Raw genomic sequence first — 19765 nt, 5'->3', positions numbered from 1 at the left:
GAAAAAGGTGTTTCTTTCCTATCGTCTGCACCACTTGTTAGTTAAAATGCATGTTGCACAGAGAGCAAAAAACTGTTTCTTTTTATTGCATATAATTTAATATAGCAATATTACTTGACATGCATAGCTGAGATTAGGAACCTGCCCCTTCATCTGGGCTGCACTGGGGGAAACAAGATCAGAGATTGCTTCAGAGGAGGAGCAAAGTAACCTGAACAGACAAGACAAACTGGAATGGAAGTGTCAGAATGACTTGCCTGATGTCACACAGCAGCTCAGTGACAGACCTGGGACTGCAACCGTGACAAATCATGGGCCTGTTTGGCCTTATTCAGGGGAACAGAGGGAAGGAAAACAAAACTGGTTTTCACAGAGCATGGAGTGAATAGCTGTTTGACACAGGCAGTAAAAAATACACTTAATTTATTTGTTCTTGTAAACTAATTTAAAGCAGAATTTGTAACACTGTTTTAATTTTTTGACTCAAAAATAACTTAAATCTAGGATTTTTGCCTTAAAATTGAGTTTATGCTACTTTAAGTAAGTTTCCCTTCCTTAAAGTAGCATAAAAATTGACAAAAAAACCCCCCACGAACAAACCCCAGAGTGTTTTTGTAGACGAAACGATGTTCCCATCTTTACCCTTCATTTGACCTCTCCATCAAAAGAAAGTGGCAAGTTTGAAGGAACCACTACTTTATGTAAAAAACAGCCTATAAAAAGGAGTGCAAGTGAAAATGAGCCCTTAAGTTCTAGCTTAAATGAGACACCTTGTGCTTGAATTTCAGTAACTACGTATGAGACAACAAGGATCATCTCTGAAAGAGTTTGGTACTTTTTAATAAGGAAGAAGAAACTATAAGCAGGCTGAATCATCACGAAACTTCATGTATTTTTAACAAATCATGTTTGTTCAAAGAGTGGCTTGAGCTTGCAGTCCAAGCACGCTGCAAGGCACTTGTTTTAGAAGTCACCATTCCCTTTGCTTGGAGGAGGTTCTCAAAGATATGAAATCACAAGTTTCTTTAGAAGACAAAGCTCAAGCCTGCTGCATGGACTGTGTCTACAGAACTCAACTTGTGCTGTGCCCTGTGGACAGTGACGGCTGGTCCAGGGCCTGTGGCCTTCCTCTCCATCACAGTGTTTACCCATAGAAGAGAGCCCAGTGTGGGAAGAAGAGGCTGGTGGAGGCTCCTGCAGCTTATCAGCAGTTTCTTTCTTTGCCGAGTAAACAGAAGAGACCACACAGGCTGACCAGTTTAGTCTGCTGCTGCGGGAAAAGGCTCTCCCTTGGGCAGAGGCTGATGGTGCTCGCCTTTAGCCACTGTTCAGCTCATCACGACTGCAGGTTCTCTGGGTCCTGCCTGTGCAGATGAAGTTGGCTGTTGAGTGTATGGTTCTAAAGGCTTGTGGCCGGAAAACCCAAGCCCGGAGAGGGGCTGCCCTACCCGTGCCCCTCCGCCCCAGGCCCGGCCATGTTGCCCAGACAGAACAACCGGCTTCGCCTCCTTCTCCGTGTGGGCAGCCCGGGAGGGTCAAGCCGGGCAGGCGGGCGCGGCCGCCGGGGCAGGGCTGGGCCGAGGGCAGGGCGCGAACCGCCGCGGCCCCCCGCCCCTGGGCCGCCTCCTCGCCGGAGCTCTGCTCCCGCCTTGCACTCGCTGGGGGCCCCGGGCGGAGCGGCCCCAGCGCCCGCTCCCCGGCCAATGAGCAGGGAGGCAGGGGCCGGCCCGGCCGCGCTATAAGAGCCGGGGAGGCGGCAGTCACCGGGCGAGGCCGTCGGGTGGGAGCCGCGTTTCCTGTAAGCGGGGAAGGACCGTGTGGTGCGACCATGTGCGGTGAGTGGCGGGGCCGCGGGCAGCCCGGTCCCGACGCAGCACTTCGCCGTCCGGGCGGGACGGAGCTGGGGACACAGACGGGCTGCGGTAGGAGCGGACAAAGTGGGCTTGGCCCGGGGCTGTCCGCCTCTTGTGCTGGGGTGCGGGACGAGGGCTGCTTTGTCCCTGAACCGAGGGGTGTCCGGCTGCCCCGCGGTGACAGTGGGTCCCGGGGCTGCGGGAACCAGCAGCGGGGTCGTTCGGGACTGGCCCCGCCGCATCCTTTGTGTGGGTTGGGAAGGGAGAATGACCGGCCCTTGGGGCGATGGCAGCTAAAGGTAAAGCTCCTCTTTCCACCCCCTTCTCCCGAGGAAAGGAGATTGCTTTTCTGCTCCTCACAGCCTCTTCTCTCCGTGTCCTCCGTGCCTGGCGGCTTGTCCCGAGGTCCTGTGAGCCATAACCATCCCGTTCCCGGCCGCGCTGGGGTATCAGGGCTCGCTGTTAACCATTGCTTCTCCTGGGCCAGGTGCCTCAGTGCATCACCGCCTCGGCTGATGCACGGGCTGCTGGATGCGCTTGGCGCTGGCATTCCTAATCCAGGGGTTAGTTGTGAGTCACTTCCCAACTGCGGCGATAGAAAGATTTTGTGGTTTTCAAACAAAAGGCTGTGAAGGAGCTTAATTCTTAGCTGATGAGAGTTTATTCAATTTCCTTTATCTGATAAAGATGAGATGGTGGAGATAATATCTGCGACATGTATACAATTGTCTAGATATGCTTTGGGTTGGATTAAAATCAAAGTGCAGGTTCAGAAGCTGCTAATGCAATGTATTTTAGTTATGGAGGAAATTTTAGTGAAACTTTACCTATCCCTTGCCTGAAACCTTTTCTTGGGTCTGGAAGGATACTTTTTTGAAAGTAGAAAAGTTTGTGCTCGTACTTCTCAGCAATCATGAACAAAACCTCTTTTGTGAGATGCAGACTGAAAGTGAGTTGAGTTACTGCTCCTAAAAACGTACTTTCTGAGCTAGATATCTTTTTCCTGCCTCCATATCCTCTTTAATTGTAACCTCAGAAAGAGCAAGGAATCTAGAAAGCCTCTAGAAAGACTTGACTATCACACGAGGTGATACTGTCTGAGCTCCTACGTGACTCTTCGGTGGCTACTGATGTTTAGAAGACAAATGTGTCTTCTAAACAAAACCCTTTCAGGTGAGAGACTTGGCTCAGCGCCTAAGCAAATTGAAGGTATTGGTGGCAAGCACTGGGCAGAGAGACACGTGATTGTAATATCAAAACCTTAGCATATCTGGGATGTATATTGATTGGGAAATGAGGGTGTTAACAGTGTTAAATGACTTTGGTAAAACATCTAGCTTGGGGTGGAGTAACTGACATGGCAGGGAGAGTAGCAGTTCATAAAGTGCAGTGAGAATGATGCTGGTATTCTTCCTAGCAACATTTGGAGACCTTTTACGTTACATTTGTTATCGTGAAAGATGACCCATATCTTCCTTGCTATGCTGGTCTGCTGTAGGAAGTGCGGGGGTTCTTGAGGTTGCAACCAACAGTTTCTAAATTACTTTATTTTGTTGGTTTTATTTTTGCATAACTTTCCAGGTTTAAGTATTGAAAATATGTCCTGTTGTGTTTTCTCTGACTTCAGGTAACACATGAAGATTTAAGCCCATTGTTTTCTTTTTTTGAGAATACAAGGTCATTAAATACTGCCATAAGCATGCTTTTTAGGTAATGAAGTTGAGATGTTATCGCATTCACATGTAAGAAGATAGACTAGCAAAAGTGTGCAGGGTTTTAAACCCAGGTAAGATCTCATAAACTGATGATCTACCTATTTTAAATCAAAATTAGTTTCATCAGGATATGAAGTTGAGACTGGGACTTTCTCAAAGCTTAAGTTTCTGGTATCAAAAATGTGCTTACCCCAATAGAGGCATCCTTTTATTTAAAAAAAAGAAAAAAAAAAAAAAGGATAATTTTGTTCAAACTTCAAGTATAGGCTGCCCCCTTCTTGATTTTGGTGAAGTCTTGCAATTGCAAGAGTTCTTGTGGATTTTTCCCACAAAAAAATACTCAGTGAACTTTTCCTCTTCTTGACATGCTGCTTGCAATCCTGAAAGGGAAAGAGAAAACTCTAAGGTCTTCATAGGCACAGAAAGGGAGAGCCTTGCTTCCAGTGTCTGCACATTAAAGCTGGTTTTAGGAATGGTGTAACAACCTCTGAGTATCTGATTCTAAAGGTAAGCTCTACATGATTGACATACTTCATCCTCTGTGAAAACTCTGTAATTATGGAAAGTTAAAACTAGATATATCATCCAGGGCAAGAGAACAATGCCCTGGCAAAATACTTCTTAAATGCTTTCATTGGATTCTATGCTTGTATGTATGACTTAAGAAAGTATTTCACTGCTTACGTTGTGCTAAAAAATAAACGTTGGCTTACTTCATACATACACTTCACTATTGCATTAGCTTACAGAGTACTTGAGTCTTCACTGGGGAGGAGAGATGCAAGCTCTGGAAATGGCATCTAATACCTTGGGGAGGCCATAATGTAACTTGTGAGCATCACAAAACTCTTATCATGAGTATGATTCAACTAAGATTCAGTCATATTGGTTTCCTTCCAGAGGGAGTTAAGCTAGAAGAAGGCTTTATCAGAAGTTGTTTCTACATGAATTGAGCAATGTGCTTTAAATCTAGCCAAAATGATGACTAAGTAGAGGATAAAATATGCAAGTGGATAAATCATGAAACAGAAAATTACTAAAGAAATGGTGCTGAGATTAAGATTTACTTCCTTTAACTGGAAGAGTTTATAATATATTTCTTGAGAAGTCAGGCTGCAACTATCGCTTTCATTGTAAATGGCCTCTGGTGACTTCTGTGTCTTCTAATTCACATATGTGGAAGCACAGCTACAGTTCCCTGGAAACAAGAATCTTTATAACAATTGCAGCACACTGGTAGCATTGTATGGACTGTCCCGAAGGAAGGGTCTTCCTGGAGCTCAATGTAGTCAGATTTGCCACATGGAACTAACAAGGCTGCTGTGTCTTACATTGTGCAATCTGGCCTAGAAAGTAGAGCTGGATCTGAAATGAGGTGTGTAGCAATGCTTTGGAATGATGTTGAGACATTTGTATTGAAGAAATTGAAGAATGTTGCGCTTGATTGAGGTTTATGGTTAGTGCCAGAGAACGGTAAACATCTGTTGGGGAAAAATGATCAACAAGCTCTCAGTCTAAAGTGACTGTATGTAACCAGAGGCATTATTTTTCAAAGCGTCCATGAAGAACAGTATTTAGTTGTTCAAATTCCCAAATACCTCTTTAAATGCAACTATTGTCTTACTATCTCCATTAATGCTGGATGCTCTAGAAATAATTAGGCTGAGCTCTTCATAAATCTCACTTCTGTAGCAGAAAAGCATTTTCCACCCTGTAATCCTTCCAAGAAAAATCCAGAGACCGACGTAATAGTCTCTTAGTCTCACTGTCAAACCAACAGTATTAATGGCTTAAAACCAGTGGAGTAACTGAATTCATGACCATATTTATAAGGGAGATTTATTGGTGTATCATTATAACAGCTGCTTCACTACAGCCATTTACAGTTCAAAAGCCTTAATTGAAGGGGAAGAGGGTGTTAAATTTCAAAGGCTTTGTCTATTTAAAACACTTGCTTGTCTGAACTGCTTATCTTTTATGCTCCTAAAGTCTGGTTTTTGCTAACTGTAGTCTCCAGTCCTGACTTGTTGCTTGGAGAAACTGTTGAAACGGTGAACTAAACGTTTCTGTTTTATTGGGGTACAGGTTTGCAAGAGTCAATAAGAGTCTAATCTATCCTTACAAATGCAGAAGTCCCAGGAAGAGCAGTAGGCAGAGAAAATGAAGGGTTGTTTTCTCCTTTGCAGGTGACCTTTTTATTACACCTTATCTAAAGATTAAAACAACATCCCCCAAACTCCCCCTAATGAAAAAAATCATTGTGTACTTTTGCTTTAAAAGAAGGAAAATAATGTGCAGGGGCAGGGTGGGGAACCAACCCCAGAACTAAAAAAGCCACTTCTTGGTTGATGACTGGTCTATTCAAGAGATGAGGGATCAGACTTTCAGACTCTTCCAGGGTCTGTTTGCCAAGTAGGCAAGGAGTGAGTTCACATCTTTCTTTATGATGCCTCTGTAAGAGTTGACCTGAGTAACACGGGGCAGGCAAAGGGATCTTATGTCTCTGTTGAGTTTGGTTTGGCAGGCAGCGTTGTGTTGAGGCAGCGCAAAGGGTGAATGCTTGGTTTTTGGGTGACCCTGTTTTTGTATCTTCTCTTTCTTTCCTTTGTTGTCCTATCCTTTTGACTTCTGCCCTTTCTTTCTGTTTTCTTCTCTATTCTCTTCCCGCTAAAGTAACTGTTGTATAAAGGATTAAGCTGGAGCCTTTCAGAAATGGATGTTGTGCCTAGTACCTACCCATGGGTATTTAAGGCCATGACTTTGATTACAAAAGTCTCCTTGTGTTAGTACTGGTGAATATATTCCTTCTTCGAATGTCTGGATATGAAATAGATCACAATGTTCCCATTTTCAGCGGTGGTGGTTTTCATGAAAAGTAGAAATTTTTTAAGCTCTCTCAACTGTTTAACTCTTGGTGGGTAAGATGAGGAGAGCAAACCTGGCCAGGAAAATGTATGTGTTGTGTAGTGAAAATGAGGGTCCTGATTAATTTACTGTACTTGAACTCCTTCCATTTAAAACCTCGGTATGAAGAATTGTACTAAATTGGAGGTTGGTCCCCCTAGGACCTCTCTATGGTACTAGTTTTAAAGGATTTTAAATTGAGTCTGAAGGGATGTAAATCTAAAATAAATCTCTGCTTCTTTCCCCCCTCCCCCTTCCCTTCTTCTCTTTAAACAGGAATTTTTGCTTATCTAAACTACAGAGTGCCTCGGACTCGGAAGGAAATTTTTGAAACCCTGATAAAAGGATTACAGAGGCTGGAATACAGAGGATATGACTCTGCAGGTATGTAAGCTAACTCAACAAATCAATTTTAGCAACCTATAGCTACTTCCGTGACTTTTTTGATACTTTCAACTTCTGTATGTTGGATTTTTCTTTTCTTTTTATCCTGCAGATTAAAAGATAAGAACTAATTACCTTAATTCTTGGGGTTTCTTCTTCAGCTTTCCTCCTGACTTTAAACTGGGTGTTTAGTGCTCTAATCAGATGGAGGTGGAGGTTTAGTACACAAAGCAAGCAGGGTGTGAGGAAGCAGGCCTCCATACTGGCTTATGTAGGTTGTGCCTCAGCCTTTTTTGTGCATGTGAGTCCCAGTGAAAGGATGAGAAAGATTAAACTTCTCTTTAAATTCCAGTTGGCTAGTTTCATCAGGCAAAATATATCAGTCTATCCTCAAGCAAAACTGGAGATGGCTCATGTATATTTTCATCTGTGCAGTGGATGTAGACTTCATCTATTTTGATTTGAACATACACAGGTCTAACAACAGACTTCAAGTATATCCATTTGAAGGGTAGTTTAAAAGTAATTGTTTCACTAATATGTGCTTGTCTGTATTTTCTCAGCCTTTTTTTCATCCACTGTATTTCACGCTTTAAATAACTCTTGTGACTGTGTCCTAAACTGTAGGAGTGGCAATTGATGGAAATAATAATGAGGATAAAGAAAGATTCATCAAACTAGTGAAGAAAAGAGGAAAAGTAAAGGCCCTGGAAGAAGAGTTGTACAGTAAGTATCTTAAAAATTACCCCTTTGCATTGGCCTCCCAGTCAGATATCATCTGCATTTCAGCAGAAAGTCAGACCATGAAATTATAGTTATGGTTTTGTACCAGAAATAACTGCATTGTGTAATCCAATGGCAGTTAAATTGCTTGTGCTCCCCAAATCTACGCTTGAAGAGCAAGCTGATCTTTAGGTATAGTGCTGTGACATTACCAGTCTGCTCTCCCCTTTTTTGGTTGCTGCTTTGTTCAAGACCTGGGCTCCCTTTGTGCTTTACTCAGGCATTTCTGTGAAACACTGAAACATGGACTCTGACAGAATTTACAACCATTTAAGCAGCTGGCTGTCATCACAATCTGCTTTATGCAGTGCTCCCATCTGTGAAAAGCTGAAGTTGTGTTTTAATACGTTTACATTATAATTTGTAGTAATGTGGTCTGTTAGCCTAGCTGTTAGTATTGGCTGAAAATGCTTGAGTCTTGGCAAACAAAGTTTTAATCACAGTAGCTTGAACTATCTGAAGTGTAATGTCAAGAAAGCAAATGGTTTAAAAGCAAGCCAGAAGATAACTTTCAGATATTTGCCCGTAGGAATTCTCTTAGTGTTTGTGTGTGTGTGTGTGTGTGTGTGTGAGAGAGAGAGACTCTATATTCTATATACTGAACATGAATATTCAGCAAACTGATCGTTTTTCTGTGTAGAACAAGATGATCTGGATTCAAAAACAGATTTTGAAACACATTTTGGAATTGCTCACACTCGCTGGGCGACCCATGGAGCACCAAGTGCAATAAACAGTCACCCTCAGAGATCAGATAAAAGGAATGGTATGTAATCTCTGCAGCACCGTGAAACTGTATGAATTTGAAATGGTTCAATCCACATAGTACACATGTTCTCTGTTCTTACTAGTGTCACGGTATCTGTTTTGTGTATTAGGGCTAAGCTGTTGCCATTCAATCTAGGTTAGATGCTTTCGCAATAAAATAGCCTCTTCTGAGGCTAAAGTGAGACTGTAAAAGATTAATGAGATCTGTTCTCTGAAAACTGATGCAAGTTAGTCACACTACAACATTCTTGTTTTAAAAGGTAAGACTGAAAATGTAAACGCATCAATATTGTCTGGGCTGGAAAAGGGAGGTGTTGTATCATTTTTCACTTGAGATGGCTCAGTGCCATTTTACTGGGTGTAGTTTAAAACTGTCTTAATGATTTGGTACAACCTTTGTATGCCTCCAGAATTTGTAAGCTTCCACTTTCTGTTGTCCATGTGATAAACTATAGGTCTGAAAGCTGTAGTAAGGTAGTTTCTAGTGTACTTTTTTTTTCCCTATAATTTTGTCTTCTGAGTTAAATATCTTAATTATTCATTACTGATGAATATGTATATATTTCATTTTAGAGTTCGTTGTTATCCATAATGGAATCATCACAAATTATAAGGACCTGAGAAAATTTCTGGTGAGTTTATGGCAACGTGATTCTAAAACTAGAATCTAAATGCTCCACCAACTATCATCAGATCTTTCATGATTTTGTTGGAATCTGAATTCAAGTTTCTTGATTTCATCTATAAAATAGTAGTGGAGGAGTGTGCCTAACAAAGATACTCAGGTGCTGGTAAAGTTATTGTAATCCTAAATGCAAAGTACTTAAAGTAGCAATTTGCACTCAAATTCTTTGAGAGGGTGTGTGGAGTGGGCTCCCTCCTGTCTCTTGTTGCTTGACAGATGCTAAGCAAGTCTTACTACATGTCTTATTATAGTATTTCTGTAAGAGTAGCTATGACAAGAGAAGTCTTTGTATTTTGTCTATAGTGATATGTATCTACTAGTCCAGTGTAGTGCTCCATGCAGTCTGTGCAGTTTCTGGTAGGAGGCAGCCAAGAGGCTCTTCGGTGTTTCTTGCCTGAGGATGAAACCCCTTTTTCCTATTTTATGTGATATTTCAGGAGAGCAAAGGGTATGAATTTGAGTCTGAAACGGATACAGAAACCATCCCTAAATTGATCAAATACATGTATGACAACAGAGAGAGTGAGGACACCAGTTTTTCAGCCTTGGTAGAAAGAGTTATTCAACAGTTGGTAAGTGGGAAGTTCCTTTCTTGTACTACAGTGTAAGCTATTTGTAGGGTTCCTTAGTATTTCTTAGTATATGTGGCTGCATTTATGCATCTAGATCCTCTGCAGGAGTCCTTAGGAGGTGCTGCAAATAACACTTTTTTGCCTCTAAACAATGCTTAATAGACCAAGAAATGAGATTAAAACTTTGGAAACTTCAAAGGCCGTTCAATGGTAAATCTTTAAATTGCATTAGCAGTGTCCTTTTGTTTGGTGGGTTTTGGTTTCTTTTGTTTGTTTGATTGGTTGTTTGGGGATTTTTTAAAGCAAGAAGTTATCACAGTTTTTCAATGAAACAACTTCATTAAAAAAAAATCATAAGAGCCTCTGGGGGTTGAAATCTCTCATAAAGGGCAGTGTGTTCTTAAAGGCTATTCTGATCATGTTAAAACACTGCTGTGATTCAAGTTTGTCTAATGCCTTGGCTCCCCTATTTGGAAATAGATCTAACAAGTTGTACTGATTCACCGCGTAGCTAGTTTCCAAACTGTGAAGTGGGAATCTACTGTTACTTTGTCTGTGAATGCTTAAAAACTTCGATAGATGCATTACAGACTTGGAGAAAGCTTGCTTTGTTTCCTCCCCCAGTCTCCGGGCAGATGTTTTCCCTCCCCTTCCTGCAGTTTTTTATGCTCTTTTCACCTCCCCTTTCTCCTCTCTAAAGCAGCTCTGTAAGGTTCCCCTAGAGCAGGGCTGGAATACACACCAAGTAAAGACGTGTATGGGGCAAGAGGGAATAGTGGTGCAACCACCTTTTTGAAGGGAAGGGTGACTTCACCTGACCACAGGACAAGAGCAGAGTAGTCTGACTGGAGTTCCCTGCAAGAGGAGTGAATTGTACCATCTCTCTTCTGTTTGCACAGTGTGGGGGTTTGCTCCTGCTTTTGGAATACTCTTCAAGCTTGCAAGCTGTGGTAATACTATAGAGTGGTTGATAGTGTGTTCCTGGTTTTTAATTCTTGCACTGTGTTTGGGTGTTTTTTGGTGATTTTTTTACTTATTTATGTTTAAAATACATTAGTGAGAATTTGCTGCTTAAATTAGAAGTAGTAACTCCAGAATCTTAGCTGAAAACGCATGATGAAATGCAGCTACATGCATGTTAATATTAAAAATTTTTCTGAAAGTAAACATCTAACAGACTTCATGCTGATTAGGAGTAACACCTTGGAGATTTTCGTAACCCTTGCGTTAGGAGGTTTTGCTTTTATTTCTGAAGAGAGACTAAGTGCTCACATCCTGATCTTTCAGCTGTTGCAGTGTTACGTGCGTTTTAGCTTGTTCTGCTCCATGACCAATTCCTTTAAAGGTGCAGTCTGCCCTCCAGGAAGAGATTCCTGATAGTAGTAAAGAGCTTTCCTTCACAGCCCCCTCAGGAAGAGGGGCCCCAGTTTAATGACATGCAACTAATCGAGATAAGTTAAGACTTTTTTGTTTCTCTTCTGTTTGCGTGGTTTCCAGGAAGGTGCTTTTGCATTGGTTTTCAAGAGCATCCATTACCCAGGTGAAGCTGTTGCTACCAGGTTAGTAAAAGTCCATTTTATACATAATTCATGCTTTTTAGGTGGTAAAAAAAACCCCTGTCATTTCTTAAAGTGCTTAATTAACCAAAACTCAGACAATAACTGCATTAATGGAATCCTCCTGCTGAACATCTCTTCAACTGACTATTAAATATAACTTAATTTGAGCTGTACTGACTGCAGGTCACAGAATTTCCAGAGGCTTGTTTTGATTCTCTATAATCATTAATATGATTTTGTTTAATGGGTGAGCTGTGACTATTCACTTTTGGAGGATGCAAAGACAGTAGTAAAAAGTAACCAGATGATTTTTTCTTGCTTCATGCGAATACACATTGGGTTGGAAGTCATCCAAATGAAACACTCAGAACATACCACCGAAAAACTCATTCCCATAGTGTGTTCTTATATCTGTTACAGTGTGTCAATAAAGAAACTCAGTGTATCTTATGATACCAAGGTTGTATTAAGAGTGTGTTAACACTTACTCTATATCAAAAAGAGGGGGAAAGAGTATTGTTCAAGTTTACTTCACATTGAATAAAGACTGAGATAAGTTTGCTCAGGTTGGCTAAAATGCCATCATACTAACAGGTTATACAAATAGTGTTCTATAATGGTCGTAGAATTTATGAGGGTTTTTTTTTATATATGAGTTCTGCTTTTATTTGTGACTTGGAAAACAACTTTCAGGAAGGGTAAAGATATTAAAGTAGCAAATGAATTAGCAGTGGGAATAAAGACTGTTTTATACAACAACCAAAAAGCCCATTGCTTCTGTGCTCTAAAATGGGACTACATTAAAATTGTGGAAAAGCCAAGTGTACCATCACTCTAACTGGAGAACATCTTCTGAAATGATCTATTCTATATGTGGTTCAGGCTTGGGTTTTCGGGAGTGAGGGGATTAAGAGAAGCTAAACTTGTAATCTGAGATGCTGCGTGTGTGTGAATTACTCTTTTATTACTGTGGGGGTTTTTTTTAATGTTATTTTAATCACTTCAGTGTCGCGTGTGAGCCATATAATTTAAAAATGATCTTAATATTCTATAGTTTCAGAGGTGCAGTAGTGATGGTTGACATTTCTGAATTTAAAAGGTTAAAGTTTAGAACAGAATTTCTGTGGTAAAGAGCACTGGAGTTTAGTGCTGGCTCACTAAAGAAGCAGAGTAAGCTCTGTTTAAATAAAGGTATTCAAACTGGGACCTGTGCTAAGCTGTTTTATGATTACTGGAAGGAAAACAACTAGTTCATATACATTTTCCTCTACCTGAGTGTAGTTCATGGGGAAAGAATGACCAAGGCATTATGGTACTTATTCATATTTGGCAAATCTTACAGAAACAAGCCAAGTTTATAAAACCCCTGCCATGTAATGGCTTTAGGATCAGGGTTGAAGAGGCTCTTCCTCTTTAGGAAGCTAGATGGGATATTGTCTGTCAACTTCACACATGTTCTTTGAATGTTTTGTATGCACCTTTCTCTTTTTAAACTTGTGTGTTGTCCCTTTGTAGGAGGGGGAGTCCTTTGCTCATTGGGGTTAGGAGCAAGTACAAGCTCTCCACTGAACAGATTCCTGTTTTATATAGAACATGTAAGTTGATAAATCCAATTATATTATTTTTAAGAACTAAAATTGTTGTTACTTCATGATTAGAAATTAGCTTAATTGGTATTTGAGCTATAAAACTACCAGCTGATGTCCCAGATAGCTTCTTAGCTGAGGATATTATATTTTTATATTGCTAAATGTGTAGTCTCATCCCCCCAAAATACTTGTGTGACTGTGATACCTTAAATCTGTAAAGTCTGTAATCTTTTAGTTTGAACATATCTGGCTTTGCGTTTAAAGTGTCTCATTTCCTTAACAGGCAACATTGAGAATGTGAAGAACATGTGCAATTCACGAATGAAAAGACTGGACAGCTCTACCTGCCTTCATGCTGTTGGGGATAAGGCAGTAGAATTCTTCTTTGCTTCTGATGCAAGGTAGTACAAGTACTTAAGTGTTTCTCAAAATACTGTTTTTGTTTAGAACTGAGATAGTTCTGGAAATCTCATTTCTTGCTGCTGTACAATTGTTTTCTGATAGAATAGCTTCTAACCTAGGCAACTTCATAAAGCCCCCAGGCTAAGAGACTTGTAAAATATGAAGGCTTGACCTCAGTGACAAACAAATGCAATATCTGCCAGTTGTTAGCCTCTGTATAAAATACATCCAGTGCAGGAAGATAAGTTGGGTACAGATAGACACTATCAGCTGAGTATTTGGGCAGACTATAGGTGAGTCTGAGTTTTGGCATTTTAATCTATCAGAGGATGAAATAGTGGTGAGGTTCCAAACTCAGCAGGAATCTGGACATCAGTTATGTGTTTATCTCAGAAACTAGATCATGGCCTTATTAGGGGTCCATCAGGGAGGCAGGATCGGATCAGCAGGAACTTGCTGATACAAGACGCTGTGGTTCCCAAGCCACCTGCTCCAGGTTCCTGTGAGAGTGCAGGAGGAGCAGCAGATGGAGCCATTTCCTTTAAGATGGCTCTGTCCGTAGTGATGTCCAAAAGGAAGATGGAAGGTGAGCTGGAAGTGCTGTGTGGCATATTTAATTGCTTTGAGGAGTCCTCCTGCCAGCTCTTACTGACACGTCAAGTTTGTTTTGCTTCTGTTTTTTCCTGTAGTGCTATCATTGAGCACACCAACAGAGTAATTTTCTTAGAAGATGATGACATTGCAGCAGTAACTGATGGGAAGCTTTCAATTCACCGTCTCGAGCGTTCAGCTAGTGATGATCCTTCCCGGGCCATCCAAACCTTGCAGATGGAATTGCAGCAAATCATGAAGGGTAGGTTGAAACACCTGTAAGCAAGTATCATCAAAGATGGATATTGACTGTTCGTGTTGTAGATAAGGCAGAAAACTGCTCATTTGTTGTGAAAATGACCTGATATTTAGGCTGTTGGTACCAGGAGCTGACAATCCCAAGCTTTAAGACCAAGGGAAGATGGGTAGTGTGGGACCCTATCCATTTTTAGCCTAGGAAAAGTTCTAGTTACTTCTATTCATCTCAATATTTAATGAAAATATAACTAATGTTAACATGTTACAGTTACTTTGACTGTAAACGGAGAACAGAAGTGGAATACAGAGGGTTTACTTAAAAAGGAATTCAGCTACCTTGTCAGTGTTAGGAAATGAAACCAACCAAATAGAGGAACTACCAATCCTTCCTTTCTTGTCGCCTGTTCCTAAGCTTGTGTTTAAGCTAACACAGTCAGCTTAAATCAGTTTGCTACCGCAGGTCATCTTAAAAGTTGTCTCTCTCTGACTGTAATAGACTTCAAATAACAAACAAGTTTAACCATGTAATGTTTTTCTAAACAGGGAACTTCAGTGCATTCATGCAAAAGGAAATTTTTGAGCAACCAGAATCAGTTGTGAACACGATGAGAGGCAGGGTGAATTTCGAGAGCAGCACAGGTAACTGAGTGCAGCAGGTCAGGCTGTGCTAAGCCTGCGCATTTTGAACATATTAACTAGAACATAAAACACACGATTGATATGTGCTTGCTTGTTTGTTTGCAGTTCTGCTGGGAGGGCTGAAGGATCATCTCAAAGAAATCAGAAGATGCCGAAGACTGATCATTATTGGGTGTGGGACCAGTTACCATGCTGCAGTTGCTGTATGTTCAGCATTAGCTAAATGCATTTATTAACTCCTGGTTGCTGGATTTTTAGACAATAGCTCTTCATCTGCTTTTTCTTCTGTATCTCAAACTTTAATTGAGGGATCTCACAACTTTTAGATTTCCTTTGTGCCACAATATTTATTAATGCTCTGATGCCGTTATCTACCATGCTAGAAATTCTCTTTTTCACCTTGTTTTTTAAATCTCCGCTGAGCTGTAGTTACCAGTTTTTGTAGTAAGAATCCATTTAGATTGTCTCTGACTCTTAAGATATCAATGCTTTTATGGGTGGCAGTATTAACAAATATTGCGTGCTGCTTGAATACAGACTCGACAAGTACTGGAAGAATTAACTGAGTTACCAGTGATGGTGGAACTTGCTAGTGACTTTCTGGATAGAAACACACCTGTATTCAGAGATGACGTGTGCTTTTTTATAAGCCAGTCAGGTAAGCTGTGATCACTGTTTGTCTTCAATAGAGTGCAAACTGTAGAAGTATTTTTAAAAGGCAATGATTTATTACTTTCTGCATGTTGCAGAGGAGGGTGATGGCTAATGGGCCAGATTTGTCTTGAATTCAAGTTTCTTTCAGGCTTGATTCAAATACATAAACAATGAGTAAGTGCTGAAGGATTGTTTTCAGTTGCATTTTGCATTGTGGATGCAGTTACTTAGAACACACTGTGTAGAATGTTAATGCTTTTCAGGAATCATGCTTTTCAGGAATCATTACTGTCCTCTGTCAATCTGAAGTCAAGATGTAAATGTTTTCCAGGTGAAACTGCAGATACACTTATGGCCTTGAGGTATTGTAAGGAACGTCGTGCTCTAACAGTTGGCATCACAAACACAGTTGGAAGCTCAATATCCAGAGAGACTGACTGTGGTGTACATATCAATGCAGGACCTGAGATAGGTGTGGCAAGCACAAAGGTAATTGCTGTTCAGGGTTTGACTTTCATACTTCGGCCCTGTGGAATCCAATTAAAGTTTTAATTGTAGCACTTCAAACTGAGCTCATACTAACTCTCTGCAGACTTAGCTGCTAAATGTTTTGTTTTGTTTGCAGGCTTATACCAGCCAGTTCGTGTCCCTTGTAATGTTTGGCCTAATGATGTCTGAAGACAGAATTTCCTTGCAGAAAAGGCGACAGGAAATCATTAGTGGACTAAAATCATTGCCAGGTATATTGATATTTTGGGGTTTAGGAGGGATAGGGGATGTTGTTTAATGGGCAATATAAAATACTACTGGGGATGTTTCCTTCTCATTGAAGTTTCACTCTCCCTCTCCCCGTGAAAAGTAGACAATACAAGAAAAATGGACTGTTAGTTTCTACACTAATGGCCAATTTTACAAGTGCCCTTTCAAGAAACTTGGCAGGAAGATCGGAATTTTGATGGTTTGGGTTTTCTAATTACAGTAAAGTAGTTTTGTATGAGACACATTACTTCTGATGATTTGAAATTTTTAAAGCCTTTCGCTTTTAATCAGGATAGATAAAAGGAAACTAATTCAAGGTGACTTTAAAGTGGATATTCACAACTTCCTTTAGAAATACAAATGGGATGTGTAAGCACTGCTTAAACCGACAGTTGCTTTAAATTTGTTACTCTAAATAAGGCTGGAGAAAATATCCTTAAAATATTTTTATCCAGTTAAAGATGCAAAGTTACTGGTTGAATTATATTAAGTGTATTTTATCCTAACAGATCATTAGAACATCCTACTACAAGCAGACTTATCTTTTCCAGTTAAAGTTTTTAATGTGTGCTTTTTGTGTGTCCCAATAGAGATGATTAAAGAAGTCTTGTCCTTGGATGAGAAGATACATGATTTAGCTCTTGAGCTGTATAAACAAAGGTCACTGCTGGTTATGGGTCGTGGGTATAATTATGCCACTTGTCTGGAAGGAGCTCTGGTAAGAACCTCTCAATATAATGTTAGATGTTGTTTAAAATGAGCTTTTGTGGTTTTCACAACATAGTTTATTTCTGATATTTCAACTTAATTGTTCTGCAGTAAATTGTGCTGCAGTAAAACCTGCTATCTGCAACTAAGAGTATTTAGTCATGTTGGATTGAACACATACATAAGGTGAACCTGGATACAATAATCAGTTTCTTGTTTCTTTCACATAATAAATACAGTGTTAAATGAATCTATTTAAATATATACAAAATCACAGTGTGCTGATGTTCAGGTGAGATCCTCGTGCAGGAAACATGAATTGTTATGAACATTCTGGTGGAATGGACACATATCCACTTCCCACAGAAGTTTGAAATGTTAAAGGTAGACTGCATTAGCCGAGGTTTTGCTGAGTGTTTGTTTCTTAAAGTTCCTGTTGATTACTCTGTTTCTTTATCTGCAAACGCGTGTCAAGGGGCAAGCTCTGCTTCCTCCAGCTGATCTTTGAAAATACCAACTTAATACCATATGTCTGTATTTAAGTGGCAGATGTACAGCCTTCCTGTTTTGCTTGCTTTTATTTCTCATCTGATTTACTGGTAACTTGATGGCATTTGCTTTTTTTTTTTTAGAAAATAAAAGAAATCACTTATATGCACTCTGAAGGTATCCTGGCTGGTGAGCTGAAACATGGGCCGTTGGCCCTCATAGATAAACAAATGCCTGTTATCATGGTGATAATGAAGGATCCGTGTTTCACCAAGTGCCAGAATGCTCTGCAACAGATCACGGCTCGACAGGTAAGCTGTTTAACTAATACAATGTCATAGAGAAGGAGATTGTGCGTGATGTATAGCTGCTGACTGTGCCTCAGAAAAAGGATATATTGGTGATTTTTTTAATTATTGTTATAAATAAAACATTCTATCTGCATTGTAGGTAGTCATTATAGGTTAACACCACTAGTGAAAAGTGATTGCATGTGGGTGGTTTCAGGTTTTTGGTTTGTTTTGAAGCACATGGGGTAATGTTAAAACTCTACAGGGTGAAAATATTCTAGTCTCATAAACCAGTGAATGAAAAACTCCTTAATGCAAGACTGGCATTGTCTTTTAGCTACCCAAGTGCCTTCAAACATACTACAAGCATGCTGTGAACCAATATTTCAAAGCACTTCTAAGCCACCTCTTCACTTAACACTGCAAAATTTAATTTTCAGGGTCGTCCAATCATTCTGTGTTCTAAAGAAGACACAGAAAGCTCAAAATTTGCCTACAAAACCATTGAGCTGCCTCATACAGTTGACTGCCTTCAAGGAGTCTTGAGTGTTATTCCTCTCCAGTTGCTTTCATTCCACCTGGCTGTTCTCAGAGGATATGATGTAAGTGCTTTCTATAGTTAGCACTCCAGTTAGTGCAGTTTTGAACTTCCTCCTGTCAGTGTAAAGTGAGAGACTCAGTTATATGGCATATCTAAGAAGGAGCTATGATAATAGTGGAGCTTCTAGCAACTGAGGTAGTAGAGATGGCATTTCAGTGTCAATTCTTTAGCTTTATATTTTTTCTAATTGATGTTCATTTAGTTAAGAGTGCAGATAGAACTTCTTTAGAGAACTAAATCTTAAAATGTGGTATTGCACTTTAACGTGAAACAGGTCAGTGCTTTGTACAGCTTAGTTTGACACTGGCTAGGTGTGTCAGTTTGATAACGATGACTGCTTTGGAAAGGTACCCTGTGCAAAACAAATATGTATTTGTTAGGAGGGCTTTGGAAGCAAGGCTGAATTCAACAGTGAGTCATTATCTGCAGTCTCTTGTGTGTGTTAATGTGTCTAGAACAAAGCAGAACTCATTAGGAAGTCTAAAAAAGCACACTAAATGAACTGTGAAATGCAAAATGTCAGTATTACTCTGTCAGATACTGAAAGTGTGTCTCTTCGTTCTAGGTGGACTTTCCAAGAAACTTGGCCAAATCTGTTACTGTAGAATAACAGCCATGAACAGCTGATATTTTTCTCACCAGACCTCTGAGTTATACTTGTAGAAATGTGTTGTTCTGAATTGATAGGTACACGTTTTTCTAAAGAGAATGACAGCGCTAACTGGAAAGTGTCACAAGGATTTATCTTGCAGCTTTAAAAGCTTTTGATGTGCCTTGTACCCAAGTGCTTTTGCTATTCCTCTAAGTCCTGAAATTGCCAAAGAAGATAATTGTTTACACATGGTATACTGAATGAACTTTTTTACTGTGCAATATATATATACAGCTCTATTCAGAGTAACTGTGAACGTTTTTTTTTAGCCTACACTACTTAACTAGTTTTAAAGAGATAGTATTTATAACTACAATTGTATAGCTTTTTTTAAGTTATTTTTTTAGTACATTGCTTATCTGTAGCATTGGTAATGCTCAGAATGTAAATACTGAGCATGTTGACACTTGTGTACAGTTGTTAGGGGTTTTTTTTTTCTTCAGCCTCAAACTGGAAACTTGTTGTCCTCCTTCTTCCCCAGCTTCCCCTCCCACCTTTGCATCTGTGTTTCATATTCAACCAGTCATTTGCAAAGCAATTCTGTGGCTGTCAATTCCCGACTATGTTTTAAATTTCTGCTGCTTTCAACTAATTATTTGAAAAGCCAGAGCAACATTTTGTTTTGTTTGCCACCCCAGTTCTTATTTGCATAACATGTACAGTACAACAAAATAAGGGAACTGGATGTCTTTCAAGTGATATTTCTGTTTGAAGAGTGTACAATGAGACTACAATGCAATTAAAAGATTATATAAATTCTTCTTTTTTTGTGTTTCTTTTGTTCTGTTTTTGTTTTTGGTTTTTTTGTTGAACTAGGTGACTCCTCTTTCTAGGGTCTGAACACAAGTACCACACTGCAGTACTCTGATACAAGTAGGAGAGATGGTGTTGTCCCGTAGTGTCTTGCCTA

General features: G+C 40.0%; 1 protein-coding gene across 1 annotated transcript; it reads left to right on the top strand.

Annotated features, from left to right (window-relative positions):
• Positions 1 to 1784: 1784 nt before the first annotated feature.
• Positions 1785 to 19616, top strand: GFPT2 (glutamine-fructose-6-phosphate transaminase 2). The gene is made up of 19 exons (XM_030503988.1): positions 1785 to 1835; positions 6749 to 6856; positions 7484 to 7582; positions 8280 to 8405; positions 8981 to 9039; positions 9530 to 9664; positions 11162 to 11223; positions 12739 to 12818; positions 13096 to 13213; positions 13904 to 14067; positions 14607 to 14702; positions 14808 to 14905; positions 15240 to 15360; positions 15688 to 15845; positions 15982 to 16096; positions 16706 to 16833; positions 17456 to 17623; positions 18043 to 18204; positions 18769 to 19616. Exons 1-19 carry the CDS (start codon positions 1829 to 1831, stop codon positions 18811 to 18813), a joined length of 2049 nt encoding a protein of 682 aa, XP_030359848.1. The 5' UTR covers positions 1785 to 1828; the 3' UTR covers positions 18814 to 19616.
• The last annotated feature ends 149 nt before the right edge of the window (positions 19617 to 19765 follow it).

The sequence above is a fragment of the Strigops habroptila genome, chromosome 12 (genome assembly GCF_004027225.2).
Source record: "Strigops habroptila isolate Jane chromosome 12, bStrHab1.2.pri, whole genome shotgun sequence".
Lineage (NCBI taxonomy): Eukaryota > Metazoa > Chordata > Aves > Psittaciformes > Psittacidae > Strigops > Strigops habroptila.
This window is presented reverse-complemented; position numbering and strand designations above follow the sequence as displayed.